The sequence below is a fragment of the Scyliorhinus torazame genome, chromosome 12, assembly GCF_047496885.1.
Source record: "Scyliorhinus torazame isolate Kashiwa2021f chromosome 12, sScyTor2.1, whole genome shotgun sequence".
Classification (NCBI taxonomy): Eukaryota; Metazoa; Chordata; class Chondrichthyes; order Carcharhiniformes; family Scyliorhinidae; genus Scyliorhinus; species Scyliorhinus torazame.
Genome location: NC_092718.1, coordinates 34,102,511 through 34,118,366, shown reverse-complemented (window position 1 = coordinate 34,118,366; position 15,856 = coordinate 34,102,511). Strand labels below are relative to the sequence as shown.

The following is a 15,856-nucleotide window of genomic DNA, read 5'->3' as shown; positions in this document are numbered from 1 at the left end:
TGCTTCATGGAAGATCTTATTTTTGTGATTACGTAAATGTGTTTTTTTGGAACATCTGTAACATTACTCTAGGGAAACAGGTGCCATTTGTTTCTGCGATTGCCAATTGCTTGGTGTGGAAACTCTACCCCCTCACCATCGTTTGCCTTTTATTAGAATGCTGCGGTCAACTTTTTTTTTTATTGCTAATTTACAACACAAGCTGGTCCCAAGCATGAACATAATCAAGGCCCTTTAAATTCAGGCAGGTGTCACGATTTAAGAAGCACCTAATTGAGAGCCAGCCTTGTCCCTCCACATGGCTTCCATTTTAGTGGAGAAAAAAGCCAATTAAATATCACTGCTCTTTCAAGCCAGGTTCTCCAGAGATTAAATTAGAAGCTGTCGCAAAGAATTTATTCAAAGCGCGTTGTGAGATCAGTGCACTTCAGATGTCTTCAATTCCTATGACCAATTGCAGATAATTTTGCTGTAAAATTATGTTGCAGTGATTATGTTACCGATCCCTTTAAAGATGACTGGCTAGGGTTTTAGCAAAGCGGCTTATGTTTGTTTATGAACTCCATGCAACTGTGGTGAGAAATGTCACTAGACTGCTTGCGTCCAGTAAAAGAGTTGTCAATTGTCAGAAGAAAGTGATTCTTTAATACTCTGTTCCGGCAAGCTTGCAAGGCTGCTGCTGAGTTACTGCGGAAACCCTCACCAACCAAATAGAAAGGGGCCCAAAGCCTGAAGTGACTTAGCAAGCTATGAATAGCAGGCTGGGCCTTGACCCAATCCTTTTAGCTCTTGCAGTTTCCTAACACAGGACCATGGATAAAAATTATTCTGACATGAATGACCCTCATTAAAAATATGCAGTGGACAGGATTTTCCAGCCATTCCCTGGCGGGATCTCCCGGTCCTCCCAACTATGACCAACATGGGATGGTGTGAACAACGGGATACCCCATTGACAGCAGTGGGAGCGGATGGTCCTGCCCTCCGCCCAGTTTTATAATGAAGGACCAATTTCAAAGCTGTAATTTAATCTTGGGGCATCAAATAGTTTGGAAATTACTTTTTTTTTTTTGTCGGGTGGGGGAAGTTGGGTTAGCTTTTGTGTACCTGTCACTGCCGGGAAATAAAACATTTCTCTATAGTTCAAGTTCTCATAGCGAACAGTTAAACAGTGTCATACCCTCTCTTCTGTCCGAACCATGTATCTAATCCCCACTGCAGAACTGTATCTCCCACTAGTAAGCCTATTCCATTCCGCACATTGGCTCTTGTATGGGATTCCCGAAGTGAGGTTGCCAGTTGAGACCTGATGATGGTCAGTTCTGAGCTGTGGACCTAGTTGGATTGATTGTCTCAACCTATTTCACTTGGAGTCCATGCAGCCATCTGATACATTTTCATCCAATTGGTTTTGGCTCAATTTAAGAAAACAAGTCCCGGAGAGATGAAAGAACAGCCCACGATTTCACTTCAAAAAAATTATTATTTCACGGAATGTGGGTGTTGCCGGCAAGGCCGGCATTTCTTGCCCATCCCTAAGTGCCCTCGAGAAGGTGGTGGTGAGTCACTACCTACCCTTGAACCGCTGAAGTCCATGCGGCGCACCCGCGGTGCTGTTAAGGAAGGTAGTTCCATGTTTTGACCCAGCGAGAAGTGTAGGAATGATGACACTGTACCACATGCTCCTGAGTGGCTGAGTTTGAAGTCTGGTTGTGCAACAAACTCATCTTAGTTCCGTGTTTCCTTTATGTAAACATGGGAACAGAATGGGCCTATTTATTATGGGTAGCCGTTGAGGAGGGGAAAAGCATAAGCTTCTGAAGAAGCAAAGGAAGTAAGTTTTTAAAAAAAACATGGGGAGTCCACTCTGAGTAAAATAATAAGCAAGTTTTATTTACACACACGGTATGTACACTACCCGGTCGATCCCTACCGGGTTTCTGTTCTGGTCAGTGCCTCACTGGCACCTTTTATACATTGGGTAATTGAGATACCCACCCGTAACGGGGGAGCTCGTACTCCGAAAGGAGCATGGGGAAGATAAGTATTCCCACCCCCTTGGTTCCATGCGGGATATTACAGTAAGGTTGACAGCTTTTTAAATATTCCATCGCCTTTTACTCTTGTTGTCTAACAGTGTAGAGTTACCCCCCCACCGCCCTCCCGGACTTGCTATCTTGGACAAAGTTTGAATCCTGAGTAGCTGCTAATTGGTCCCCCATCGGCAACAAGTGCAGTTGGCACTGTCATTTCTTGTGGCATTGGGCGGTATTTTCCACGCCCTCCCGCGTGTTTCTTGGAGGGACGAGGCGGCGGGATCTTTGGTCCCGCTGTTGTCAATGGGAATTCCCATTGAATCCACCCCCTGCCACAGGGAAACCTGCGGTGGGCGCTCACCGTTGACGGGACCGGAAGATCCCCCTGGTGACGAACAGCTGGAACCCCTCCATTGTGCCTGATTTTAGCTTCCTGAATAGCTGTTTTTTATTTTGCCACCCACATTGTGGCACGACCCACACAGGCCATTCCTAATGGTATTTTTTGACTGGTTAGTAATTTACAAAGTAAAATTTGTTTAATTTGTTAAGGTGCGACCCATTAGGAAAGACCCCTTCCTCAATACATATCAGGATAGCACTCAGCAGACATCCCGGTCCTGGCCCCATCCCACCCATCCTTCCCAGTAATTTTGGTAAAGGAAAGGAGGAACCAGGTGTACAACAGGCAGTCGATCCACTTGGGCCATTTTCTGCTGCTATTAAAATTTTTTCCTGCATAGTCCGATTTATTTATAAGTAATTGAATTACACAGTTGCTGATAACCATCAGCACAATACTTTGATGTGCAAAATACTCCTAAATGATAAAATGTTAACTGAGTGATGCCTCCATGCAGTTTGGGGAAAAAAAGTCTATTGCACTCCTCAGGCAGATTTCACTATCACAGAAGAAAGGAGTTCATCTCGATGACCAGGCTATGAGTGTGCTACAAGGGATTCACAGCTACCAAGGGGTTAATAGCTACCAAGGGGTTAATAGCATTAGCCTAATTGTTAGAATGCATCATCAGCAATGTCAGATGATGTAAGATCACCTGTGACCGGAACCGGGGGGGAAGAAAGTTCTAATGGAGTTCTGCTGAAGTTTGTTTCTGTAAATAGTCAATAAATGTTCACTAGATTGCTACAGCATGATTTCCAGCTCTCTTCTATTGAAGGTCCCTAGAGCTCAGTTGTGATATTAATACATGGTGGCAGCAGCAAAGGACTTCTTCTCTAGACCTGGCATTGATGATGTTGTACCTGCTGAATGTTGAGTAGAGTGAACAAGATATTTGACGCCTGACCCGCAAACTAATCTTTGTGAATGAGAGCAAAATACTGCAGATGCTAGACTTATGAATCAAAAACTTGGGACTCTGGAAACACTCAGCAAGTCAATGATCCAGCTATTAAACCCTTCCTCAGAACTATTTTTAATGTCTCATATGAGCTATGAAATAAAAATTGTCTTTCATAATCGAATTGTTCTCCTGAACCATTGCATTTCGGTATATCTACAGATGTAAGGTATGTCGATTGTAGCGCACTGCTTCCATTTCCACCGTAGTTCTGCAAAAGAACGTATTTTCTTTATATTTCTGGTCATGCGGGAGGGGGGGAGGTGGGGGAGGGGGGGGGGGGGGCGGGGGAGAAAGGTCAAAGATAGAAACGTCATTGCTTCTGCTCTGTGTCTGTCACAACTTTGTTCTTCGGAATGAATGCCGAATGAAACTTTCTTCCTATTTTTGGTCCAGGTTTTCCTCCTCGCACAACCATTTCTGATAGAATATGCCTGTGTCCCCATGTGAAACTATGACATGTGAGAACTGTGGTTGAGAGTGGAGTGAAATTCTCTCCAGCCTTTGTTGAGTTATCTTCCCTCATCTAATTTTGCTTAAGCTCATTCAAACCTAACATTGCCGTGGAGTATTACATGGAAATACACATACAGAGAAAATAGAAGCAGCAGGAGGCCATTTGGCCCTTTGAGCCTGGTGCACCATTCATTTAGCACAGGGCTAAATCGCTGGCTTGGAAAGCAGACCAAGGCAGGCCAGCAGCGTGGGTTCAATTCCCACACCAGCCTCCCCGAACAGGAGCCGGAACGTGGCGACTAGGGGCTTTTCACAGTAACTTTAATTTGAAGCCTACTTGTGACAATAAGTGATTTTCATTTCATTTCATTTCATTATGATCATGGCTGATCATCAAGTTGAATACCCTGATCCTGCCTTCCCACCAGATCCCGTGATCCCTTTAGCCCCAGGAGCTATATCTAATTCCTTCTTGAAATTACACGTCTTGGCCTCAGCTACTTTGTGTAGTAGTGAATTCCACAGATTCATCACTCTGAAGAAATGTCTCCTCGCCTCAGTCCTAAAATGTTTATCCCTTATCCTCAAACTATTGCCCCTAGTTCTGGACCCCCCACCATCAGGGACATTATTTCTGAATCTACCCTGTCTAATCCTGTTCGAATGTTATAAGTTTCTATGAGATCCCCTCTTAAAACTCCAATGAATATAATCCTAGCCGACTTAGTCTCTCCTCGTATGATAGTTCTGCCATCCAGGAATCATTCTGGTAAACCTTTGCTGCATTCCCTCAACAGTAGGAACATTCTTCCTCAGATAAGGAAAACTGCACATAATACTCCGTGTGGCGTCACCAATTCCAGTAAATTACAGTAAAACATCCCTATTCCTAATACTCAAATCCTCTCACTCTGGAAGGCCAACATACCACTTGCCTTCTTTACTGCCTACTGTACCTGCGCGCTTACTTTCAGCGACTGATGCATGGGACACCAAGAGGACACTCTCTTGAGTATCCAGCTCTCTCAATTTACACCCATTCAAATAATAATGTGCCTTTCTATGTTTGCTACCAAAGCGGATAACCTCACATTTATCCATATTATATTGCATCTGCCATGCATGTGCTCACTCACTCAGCCTGTCAAAATCCAGCTGAAGCATCTCTGCATCCCCCTCAGTTCACCTTCCCACCGATCATTGTATCATCTGCAGATTTGGAGATAATACATTTAGTTTCCTCGCCAAATCGTTAATAATAATTATCTTTATTGTCACAAGTAGACTTACATTACATGAGGTTACTGTGAAAAGTCCCAAGTCACCACATTCCGATGCCTGTTCGGGTACACTGTTGCTCGTTGTGTCTTTACTTAATTTGCTCTGTTTTATAACCTTTGCTCTAGAGCCGCCAGGTATTTTTATGATAACACCACGAGGTTCAAGTTCAAGTGCTGATCAATAACTCAATACACCAGTTAGTACGTTTCAAATCGAAACACATTTATTATACACAGTCAATCACTACTCATGTATAAAACTCTACTTTCTAGACTATCTCTAACACTAAAAGGCCTATACTTAGCTTTGGAACTGGCCCACCAGGTCAGGGCAACAAATGGCCTTCCGTTCGATTCTGAGTCTGCAGGCTTCAAAGCTGGTATGGACTGGTAGCTAGGAGCGCCTATCTCGTAGCGTGCGTTGACTGGAGACTTACTTGGTTGGTGCAGCTGCTAGGCAGGTTACGGTCAAGGGTTGTTTCGAGCTGCTGAGAGGCCCTGCCAAGAAGGACGAATTGAACTTGGGGACTCTATTTTATAGTCCCCAGGGGCTTTGCTCCCTTTTGGGCGGACCCCGTACCTGGTTCCAAGTGATTGGACTAAGTTCTGATCACTTGGATTGATTTCTCCAATACTGGAGCTGTTCCCTGATCGCTGAGTGGTTCCTAAGTGTCCGTTGGCCTTCCTTTGTCTTGGCTCCTGCTGGTGCCGAGGAGTCTAGCTTGGCCTTATTTATCTTAACTGTTTCCAATTGTTCCCGGGGATCGCTCATTAATATGTAGATGGTTGTTAGTTTCAGTGCTGTCTGGGTTCCTGCAAGTTCTGATCTACATGAAACTTTGCACCTGCTTGTTTTTCCTGCGTTTGACTGAATTTCCCTGCATTCTTAGCGGATCTCCATTTTAAAGGCGGGAAGTGGCCAACCCAGGTGGCTACAACACGGAGGGAGAATCCAAATTACCTAAGACCACGTCTTTCAGGACTTGTTTGAGGAAACCGGAGCACCCGGAGGAGATCCACGCAGTCACGGGGAGAACGTGCAGACTCCGTACAGCCGTGTCCCAAGCTGGAAATCGAACCTGGGGCCCTGGCGCTGCGCAGCAACAGTGCTAACCTCTCTGCTACCGTGTCGCCCATACATAATGTGAACACTTGGGGGTTCCAGCACAGATCCCTGCGGTACCTCACTAGTCACTGCCTGTCAATCAGATAAATACCCATTTATTCCAATATTTTGCTACCTGTCTACTAACCAGCTTTCTGTCCATCTCCAGACACTACCCACAATCCCATGCACTTTAACTTTACATAGTCATCTGCTATGTGAGACCATGTCGAAAGCCTTCTGAAAGTCTAAATAAACTGCATTTACTGGTTCTCCCTGGTCAACTCTACTAGTTACATCTTCAAATGATTCTCGTAGATTTTCCAAGCATTATTTCCCTTTCATAATTCATGCTGACTTTATCTGATTATACCACTGCTTTCCAAATGCTGTGTTATGAAATCCTTGATAATGGAAGCTAGCAACTTCCCTACTACCAATGTCAGGCTCACTGGTCTATAGTTCCCCGTTTTCTCTCTCCCGCTCTTTGAGGGCTTATGTTGCCTGCCCTCTAATCTGAAGGAACCATTCCAGAGTCCAAAGAATGTTGGAAAATGACCACCGATGGATGTATTTCGTGGGCCACTTCCCATTGGGATGCAGATTATCAGGCCCTGGAAATTTATCTGCCCTCAATCCCATAACTTTCCCACAAACCATTTATTTACTAATACCAATTTCCTTCAACTCCTCATTGAAACTTATGTCAGAATTTCCGGTGTTATTCATATCTTCCTTTGTGAAAACACAAGCGAAGTACGAGTTTAGTTCCTCAGCCATTTCCTTGTTCCCCGTTATGGATTCCCTCCGTTTCTGACTGTAAGAGGCTGATATTAATTTTTTATCAATCTTTTTCTCTTTACATACTATAGAAACTTTAACAGCCATTTTTTAGGTTTCCCTCTGGCTTACTAACGTATTGTATTTTCCCCTTAATCAATCCCTTGGTCCGCCTTTGCTGAATTTTAAACTGTTCTCAATCCTCAGGTCTTTTGATTTTTCTTGCTAATTTGTATACCATCTTTGAATCTAATATATCTCTAATTTCCCTTGAGAGCTGTGGTTTGGCCACAGTTCCATTTCTACTCTTGCTCCAAATAGAAATAAACAACTTTTGGAGTTCACCTATTCGTTCCTTGAATGCCTGTCCGCTGTCCTTCCTTTCAGTAATGTTTCCCAGTCCACCATAGCCAACTCGTGTCTCATACCATCATAGTTACCTTCATTGAGATTCAGGACACTGGTCTCAGAATCAACTACCTCTGGTCACTCATCCCCAAGGGTTCTCTCACAACTAGATTGCCAGCTAATCCTTTCACATTGCACAACACCCAGTCCAAGATGGCCTGTTCCCTTGTTGGTTCCTCAACAAATTGGTCCAGAAAGCCATCCCGTATGCACTCCAGAAATTCCTTCTCTATTGTCCTGTGACTAATCTGACTCACCTAATCTGTATGCAGATTAAAGTCACCCATAATTGTTAGTATTGGGACAGAAAATGCAATTTAATAGAAATCTCAATGAACTATAAATATAATTTTCAAAATTGGCAGTGAAGATGATAACCTTTTCTCCCCCCATTGGTCCAAAGATAGATCCATAATTTGAAGGGCGAAGGGAAGCCAGGATTAATTTGATGTTACATTAGCTGACTATGGTATTTTACTTCACTTATACGCTGTTCGCTCAGTGAGTAGCTCACCCCTAATTCAGGAGGAAGTTGTGGGTTCAAGTTCTGCTCCAGAGACTTGAGCAGTAAAATCTAGGTTGACACTCCAATGCACTGCTAGAGTAGCTGCCTTTCAGATGAGAGTCTTAAGTCAAGACCCCCACCTGCTTTTTCATATGGATGTAAAAGATCTGAAGAGGAGCAGGAGGGTTCCCTATATTTATTTCTCAATCAATATTCAAAAACCGACTATCTGCTCATAATCGCGACTTTGTTGGTACAAATTAGCTGCCAAGTTTCCTGCATTACAACAATGGCTGATCTTCAAAAGTACTTAATTGGCTGTAAAGCATTTTGGAATGTCCTGAGTTTTGTTATGGATATTATATAAAATACATGTCCTTTTCTAGCTTTCTTAACTTTGGGAATATTTGAATATTACTGTGTACAGGAGTCCCCATTTTTGCAATTCTGTTGTCCCCAGACTAACCTAAAAACAACTCGCTATTTTGGAGCACCTGCACCTTCGTAAAATCTCCCAAGACATTTATCAGGAGTATTATCAAACAAAATTAAAATATTTCATGTGCTGAAGTAATAGCATCGGTTGAAGCACTTTCTTGTCCAGTAGGAAGATTAAGTGACACACCATATCCTCATCATTCCATTTTGGCCGTCACAGCTACGCACTTTCCTGTACCCTCTGTTAGACCTCAAATTTCTTTTGGGATACCAGATGAGAAACCTCAAACAATTTTCAATTTGTAAAACTGTGAAGAAAGGATACTTCGCCCCAGGTGTGAGGACTCTGACCAATAGGTATCTTTCTTGTTAAAACAAACTTTAATTTAAACACAGAATTCACCACATTAACATCAAAGAAATAGCTTTACGATTAACAGTTAAGCAGTTCTTAAATAATACCTAACTTTAACTTATGCCCTACACCTTCACTATATATATTCCAACAAGCAACCCAATACAGTTCACTCATAAATAAAGTTTGCAATCAGAGTTACTTGTTGTTCTCTGTGCAGACCTTTGGCGAGAGGCCCTTTCAGGAACAACCTGAAAATCATTCTCTCTTGTCAAACTCAAATCCGACAGCAAAACTGCCAAAACCACAGACAGACCTGGCTCCTCCCATTAATTACATCATTTGTGTTGCACAAAGACATCCCATGACCTTCTTAGTTAGGACTAAACACGATCGCTCATTAATTATCTACACCCCCAGGGAACTTCCAAAAATATAAACAATATTCCATTAGCCATCTCTCTGTAAACAAATAAATGGTAAAAATCAATGATTATCCCACCTTTACGACTCCTTAATCACAGCCTGTACATTTTTTTTAAACCTAAGTTTTTAATAACATTACTGCAACAAGATAAATTTCTTGCATTCATCACACCTCATTATTTTTTTTTCCAGGAGACTCAATATAGAATTGATCAGCAAACCAAGGAACTTCCACCTCTACGGAACCCTGACATTCTTGTGGGTGAAAATGATCTCACGGCGCTCAGTTACCTCCACGAGCCTGCAGTTCTGCACAACCTCAAAGTACGCTTCATGGATTCGAAGCTCATCTATACTTATTGTGGTAAGTTAGGAACTATTTGAATGCCACTCTGCCCTTGTCACTTGGAGGCACTCATCGAGTGAATTAAAAATCAGTAAGATTTTATTGTTAGTTTTGGCCAAAGGTCACATTCACGATTCACTAGCACAGTGAACCAATTAATATCGGGTGGTACATACTTACGAATAAGCAAACATAGGGATTAAGAGCAGGAGTAGGCCATTCATCCCTTCAAGCTTGCTCTGCCATTCAGTAATATTCTGCTGGGCTCAATACCACTATCCTGCTGACCTCTGATACCCTTTCATTCCCTTGTAAGTTAAGAATCTATCCACCTCTGCCTTAAAAATATTCAATTACCCCCCCATCTCTCTCTGATCCCGCTCCCTGGGAAAGGTGAATGGATTTCAACAAAGAGATACCAAATTAATTGTAATTACAATAGTTCTCCTATAATTGCAGTGGTATGGCTAACCTAGTTGTACATAAGTAGTGGGTGAATTTGTCATTATAGCAGTGTTGGATTCCAGCACCTGACACTCGCTGCTGGAAGTCTGAAAATAGGTCATAATACTGTCTCTGATTCTACTTTGGGCAGTCAGGCAATGCCACTTACTGGCACTGGTATTGTGCCCTGCTATGGTTGAAGAAAAGCTGCTATTTTCTCTCCTAGAAACAGTTAATGTGTTGCATATATTTGTGATCCTGTTGATGTCAAATTGGTGCAATTTCTCTTTACCATCGTAGGAAGATGAAACTTTGGTGGTAGAATGTAACAAGAGGCAATATAATCAATGCCGTTTGGACGCAGGGCCCTTTCGAAAAGGTTACTCTTGAATTCTGCTGCCATTTGTCATAAGTTACATACCGATTCGTTTTGACATTGAAGCAAGAAGGAATGGATCAGTGATCCTTGACTCAACTCTCCTTCCTCAGAAGCCTTATTTTAACTCCGGAGATGTATGCTACCAAGAAGTTGCCTCACTTTGCTAAAAATGAACGAGTGTGTTCCCACAGTCATGCTGCTGGGGTGGAAAAGTCAGCCACTTCTGTTGGGCTCGATCACTGGAATTCTGTTGTGTAGATTTCCAGTGGACTTGATTCATTGCCACTGTGTGAATGATCAGGGGTTTGTATCCATTCCCACTTGTAGATGCCGAATGGAGTAAATACATCTTCCTCACTACCCCTGTGCAAACTGCAGTTGCGTACTAATGATTTGATTCCAATCTCCACTTGCTAGGCTGTTCGTCTCGGAACCACTTGACTCGAAAGGAATGCCACTTAGTTTATCCTCTCCGATGACGATGGGAAAATTACCATCTCTTGTGCTTTAATCACAGATGGTTGAGCTTCTTTGAAATCTCATGCGGTGCTACTGTGTAACTTCTCACTTTGCCGGTGCGATAACCCTCACGAGGACCAAGCGGGATTCGCCGATTGATTTCCCCTGCGGTTTTGTAGAATACCAGTTCCCATGGTGAGCGGGTGGACTCACCCAGCTGGGGCCCAACAGAACTTTTAAATGTAGCTCCCACTGCTGGGCCGGCAGTTCCCGATAGTCCTGGGCCGGGATGTTTATTTTGTGTGTCGCACCAGCGGCTTTATTTTTGGTTTTAAAATAAACCAGTTTGGCCTTTCATTCATGCCTCCTGGAATTATTACAGCCACCATCTCTTTCAGGACGTATTATTTGACAGTGCCCTGTTGTTGATCACAGCTCCCCTTGCATTTGGCAATGTAGTTGACTCAAATTGTAACTTTGTCAATAATTCCGACAGATTTGCAACTGAATTTCAGCAAACCATTTTGCTGCAGCCAATATCCATATTGGATTCCACTAACTCCAGTTGCAAAGGAACCTGTTGAATGCACCTATCTGTCGTCATTCATGTGGAAGTTCATAATCACAATCCCTTGAATTGGTGGAAGGGAATGATTAGATCAGTGATTCCATATACGATTTGAGCATCAATGTTTATTCAGCTTTCTGATTCCAAAATGTATCTTTCCCCCCACAGATTATTCCACAGATTAATTTCCAATTGGATCTGCAGCTAATTGTTTTGTGACTAATATTTATATGACCTTCACAATTTGATTTATTTTGATATTTGGTTTGTTGTTTTTTTCTAACGGATCGTATTGAAGCAGTTGTTTTCCCGGGAATATCCTATTACCCTTGCACGCAAGGCAAACTGAATCTGTTTAGGGTCAATAGAACAAAGGGAGTGGCCCTTCCCTCTGTTACAGACCAAAACCAACATCAACTCCCAATCTTAATGAAACTGTTGGCAACAAATATTGATGAGTCATTTAGAATCGTGGAAATTTTAGTATAGGTTTGGCCCAAAATGCTTGTGGCTAAAATTGTGTTGAAGCTGGAGTTACCAGCCATTTCTCTGCATTTTTCATGTGCCCTTAATAAGAGTTTCCTTCTGTCTCTGTTTCAAAGATGTGCAGGTTAGGTGGATTGGCCATGCTAAATTGTCCCTCAGTATCCAAAGATGTGCAGATTAGGAGGGGTTGTAGGGGTGGGTGTGGGGGCGTGGGCCTGGATGGGGTGCTCCTTCGGAGGGTTGGTGCAAACGGCCTCCTACACTAGAGATTCTACAGATTCTACCCACGTGTGGCAATATATTTCCTATTCGAACAATTCTGTGACTGAAAAGTAAATTTGAACTGTGCCCTTTGTGCCTTACACCGATGTTAATAAAGTGGGCGGGGGGAGGAAAGTTGGAAGGAAAGTGTAACATGTCATAAGGCTGTTGTACTCGGGAATTTTTTGTGAGGGCCATGAAGAATCCAGCACGAGTTTTAAGGATACAAAGAAATAACATTTATTTACAATAACGTATATATACACAACAGCAGCAGCAACTTCGCTTGCTGCTCATTCCTTCCTGCTGGTTCCAAACTGGCGAGCTTTATTTATACAGGGAGTCTGCTAATGATTTCTCCGCCCCCCCCCCCCCCCCCCAATTGGGGAAGCTCATACTCCCACAGGATTGTGGGATTGTTATTAGTCCCCAGCCAATGGTAAGCAGGCAGGTTATAACAAAGTCGTCCCCCCAAAGTCCAAGGAATCCACCGAAGACCCTGGCGAAGGAGGGCGTCGGACTCGTTTTGCCGCAGGCTGGACACCATTTGCACGAGGCGCTGGATCGGGCGGCATGTAACGAGACTGATACCGGCGCTTCCGTGATGAACGGAGTAACGGTTGTGGAGTAACGGTTGTACATCCACGGCCCGTGGGCCCAAGAATTCCCCCTCTGATGTGTCCTGTGTCTCCATCTCGGAGTCAGAGCCTGCTGCCTCTGTCATCTCGGCGTCTCTATCTCCAAGGGGTTCTGTAACGACCTGCGCAGGCTTTGAGTGAGGCACCAGAGGAAGATTGTGAGGATTACTTTCCATTGTCTCTGGTCTCTGCGGCTGTAGAAATGAGCTACGGGCGCGGGGATACTTTGGAAGGGATAGTCTTCTGGACTGAACGTGGTCTACATGTTTCCGCTGGAGACGACCCTGGGCTTGCACCTGATAAGATATAGGGCCTGTTTGGCGAAAGATTACGCCAGGGACCCACTGGGCACCACCAGCAAAATTCCGAACGAACACTGGGTCACCGGGCGCAAACTGCTGAATCGGCCGATGCCGAGAAAAACCATGTCCCTGCCGTTCTTGTGTGCGGTGTACCTTTGCGCCAATGTCCGGGAAAACCATGCTAAGGCGGGTGCGAAGTCTCCGGCCCATTAGGAGTTCTGCGGTAGCTACCCCAGTCACCGCATGGGGGGTGGTCCTATACGAAAACAACAAGCGAGTCAGTCTCATGTCCATTGACCCGGAAGACTGCTTCTTTAGGCCTCATTTGAATGCCTGCACTGCGCGCTCTGCCAACCCATTTGAAGCCGGGTAGTAAGGGGCAGTGCGAATATGGCGTATGCCGTTCATCTTCATGAACCTCGCAAACTCCTCACTTGTGAATGGAGTGCCGTTATCTGTGACCAGCACCTCGGGGAGGCCATGCGTACTAAAAGACAAATGCATTTTCTCAATTGTTGCACAGGACGTTGTCCCCTGCATCTTATGCACCTCTAGCCATTTAGACTGGGCGTCGATTAATAGAAGGAACATGGACCCTTGAAAAGGGCCAGCGAAATCCTCATGCAAGCGCGCCCAAGGCCGCCCTGGCCATTCCCAGTGATGTAGGGGCGCGGCCGGCGGAAGCTTCTGATGCTCCTGGCAAATGGAGCAGTTTTGGGCCACCTTCTCAATGTTGGTGTCGAGGCCTGGCCACCAGACATAACTCCGGGCCAACATTTTCATTTTAGTCACACCTGAATGCCCATTGTGCAAGTCTCCTAGTATCAGCTCCTGGCCTTTTTCCGGGACAATCACACACGTCCCCCACAAGAGGACGATACCCAGATGTATTCCAGCCCGGTTCGGGGAAAATAAAAGGGGCCGTAGTCCGTGTCCAAGTCGAACCAGGAGCCACGCCGCGCTATTTCCGGGCGCGCCCGGTGACTTACGCCTTGCTCGAGAAGGTAGAAGGGGAGCTCACTCGTTTGGAGAGTTTGGGTATTATCAGGCCCGTCTGTTTCGCTGACTGGGCAGCACCAATTGTACGTGTAATGAAGCCAGATGCCACAGTTCGCTTGTGTGGCGACTATAAACTCAGTGAATACGGCTTCCCGACTCGACCGATATCCAATGCCTTGCATAGAGGATCTCTATGCGAAGCTTGCAGGTGGACTCTCGTTCACAAAATTAGATATGAGCCATGCCTACCTACAGTTGGAGCTGGACCCTGCCTCCCGATCATACATAACGATTAATACACACTGTACGAATATACACGTTTGCCCTTTGGAGTATCCTTTGCCTGTGCTATTTTTCAACGCATTATGGAGGGCATTTTGAGAGGTTTACCGTGTCGCTGTCTACTTCGATGACGTTTTGATCACGGGGACGTCGGAGCAGGAACATTTGGAAAATCTGGAGGCTGTCCTTAGACCCTTTTCGGAGGCTGGAGTCTGTTTACGTCGCAGAAAGTGCGTCTTTCAGGCGAAGGAAGTGATTTACCTGGGTTATCAGGCAGGTTATAACAGAATTATACTTGAGTATAGAAGGAATTACTTCCACATGGCGCTGTATGAACAACAACTTAGACCATAAGACAGGAGCGGAATTAGGCCACTTGGCCCATCGAGTCTGCTCCGCCATTCAATTATGGCTGATACTTTTCTCATCGCCATTCTCCTGCCTTCTCCCCATAACCCCTGATTCCCCTTGTTAATCAAGAACCTTCTAGATAGGGATGAACCTGTATTAAATTTACTTTCCCTTGGCCCTCCTGAAAATAAGGACCATTTTCTCAGTACGTCGATGGAAATGTAACATGTAAGACTATGGTATTCCTATTGTAGGCGATAGTTGTCAACAATGGACCAATTGCTCCACGCATGCATTGGTGGGGTTGAGAGAAACATGAATAAGAATCAAATATAGTGACAGGAGGATTTAAACTCTTGTCCTATTTAATGTAGCACTGTACTTACGATTTGAATGTTTTCTATTGCCTAGGTATTGTTTTGGTGGCCATTAACCCTTACGAACAGCTACCTATCTATGGAGAAGATATCATCAATGCCTACAGTGGGCAGAACATGGGAGACATGGACCCTCATATCTTTGCTGTGGCTGAGGAGGCGTACAAGCAAATGGCCAGGTTTGTGCATTCGCTTATTCAGCCCCGTGTCCTATTAAAACAGAGGAATGCATTGTTTCAATTCACACGCTTAGTATGTGACTAAAAAAGAAATTGGCAGAAGATTGACCTGCCTGTAGTAAATCTGTGCTTCTCCTGCACATATTGAGATTTTTTGTTTTGTTATAGAGAAAGACTTGCGTTTATAGAATGCTCTTCTTCTACAGGATGCCCCAAGTGCTTTGCAGTCGATAAACCACTATTAAAATGTAGTCCCGGTAAGCCAAAGCGTGCGGTCGGAAAATGGCAACAGTGGGTTTGGGCACTTTGGGCGCTCAAGCAAGAGCGCAACGCAGCCGGAGAGTCCCGGGAGAGCCCTCCAGCAGACCTCCCGACAGTCTCCGCGACTCGCGGGATTCACCAAAGTCCCGCGAGACTTCGGAGTCGGAACTCCGTCCAAAATGGGCGGGACCAAATTACACTCACGGAAGTAGGTCACAAACCTACTTATGACCTACCTGCCCGGGATCCACTGGTCTGTCCTCCGCAGGGAGGCTGCAGTCGGGCGTCGATCAGTGCTGGAACCCCAGGGACCCCATAGTCGTGTCCCTGTGTGTGTCCATGTGTGTGGAGGGTGACATTGCCCATGGGTA

General features: G+C 44.6%; 1 protein-coding gene across 9 annotated transcripts in view; it reads left to right on the top strand.

The window, feature by feature from the left end:
* The window catches only part of myo5aa (myosin VAa), a 275,595-nt gene that overhangs the window by 94,556 nt on the left and 165,183 nt on the right, over nt 1-15,856 (top strand). For all 9 annotated transcript variants that reach the window (XM_072470649.1, XM_072470653.1, XM_072470657.1 and 6 more), the window contains 2 exons: nt 9,346-9,517; nt 15,080-15,224. In XM_072470649.1, coding sequence (XP_072326750.1) covers nt 9,346-9,517; nt 15,080-15,224 — 317 coding nt within the window. The remainder of the gene's footprint in view (nt 1-9,345; nt 9,518-15,079; nt 15,225-15,856) is intronic.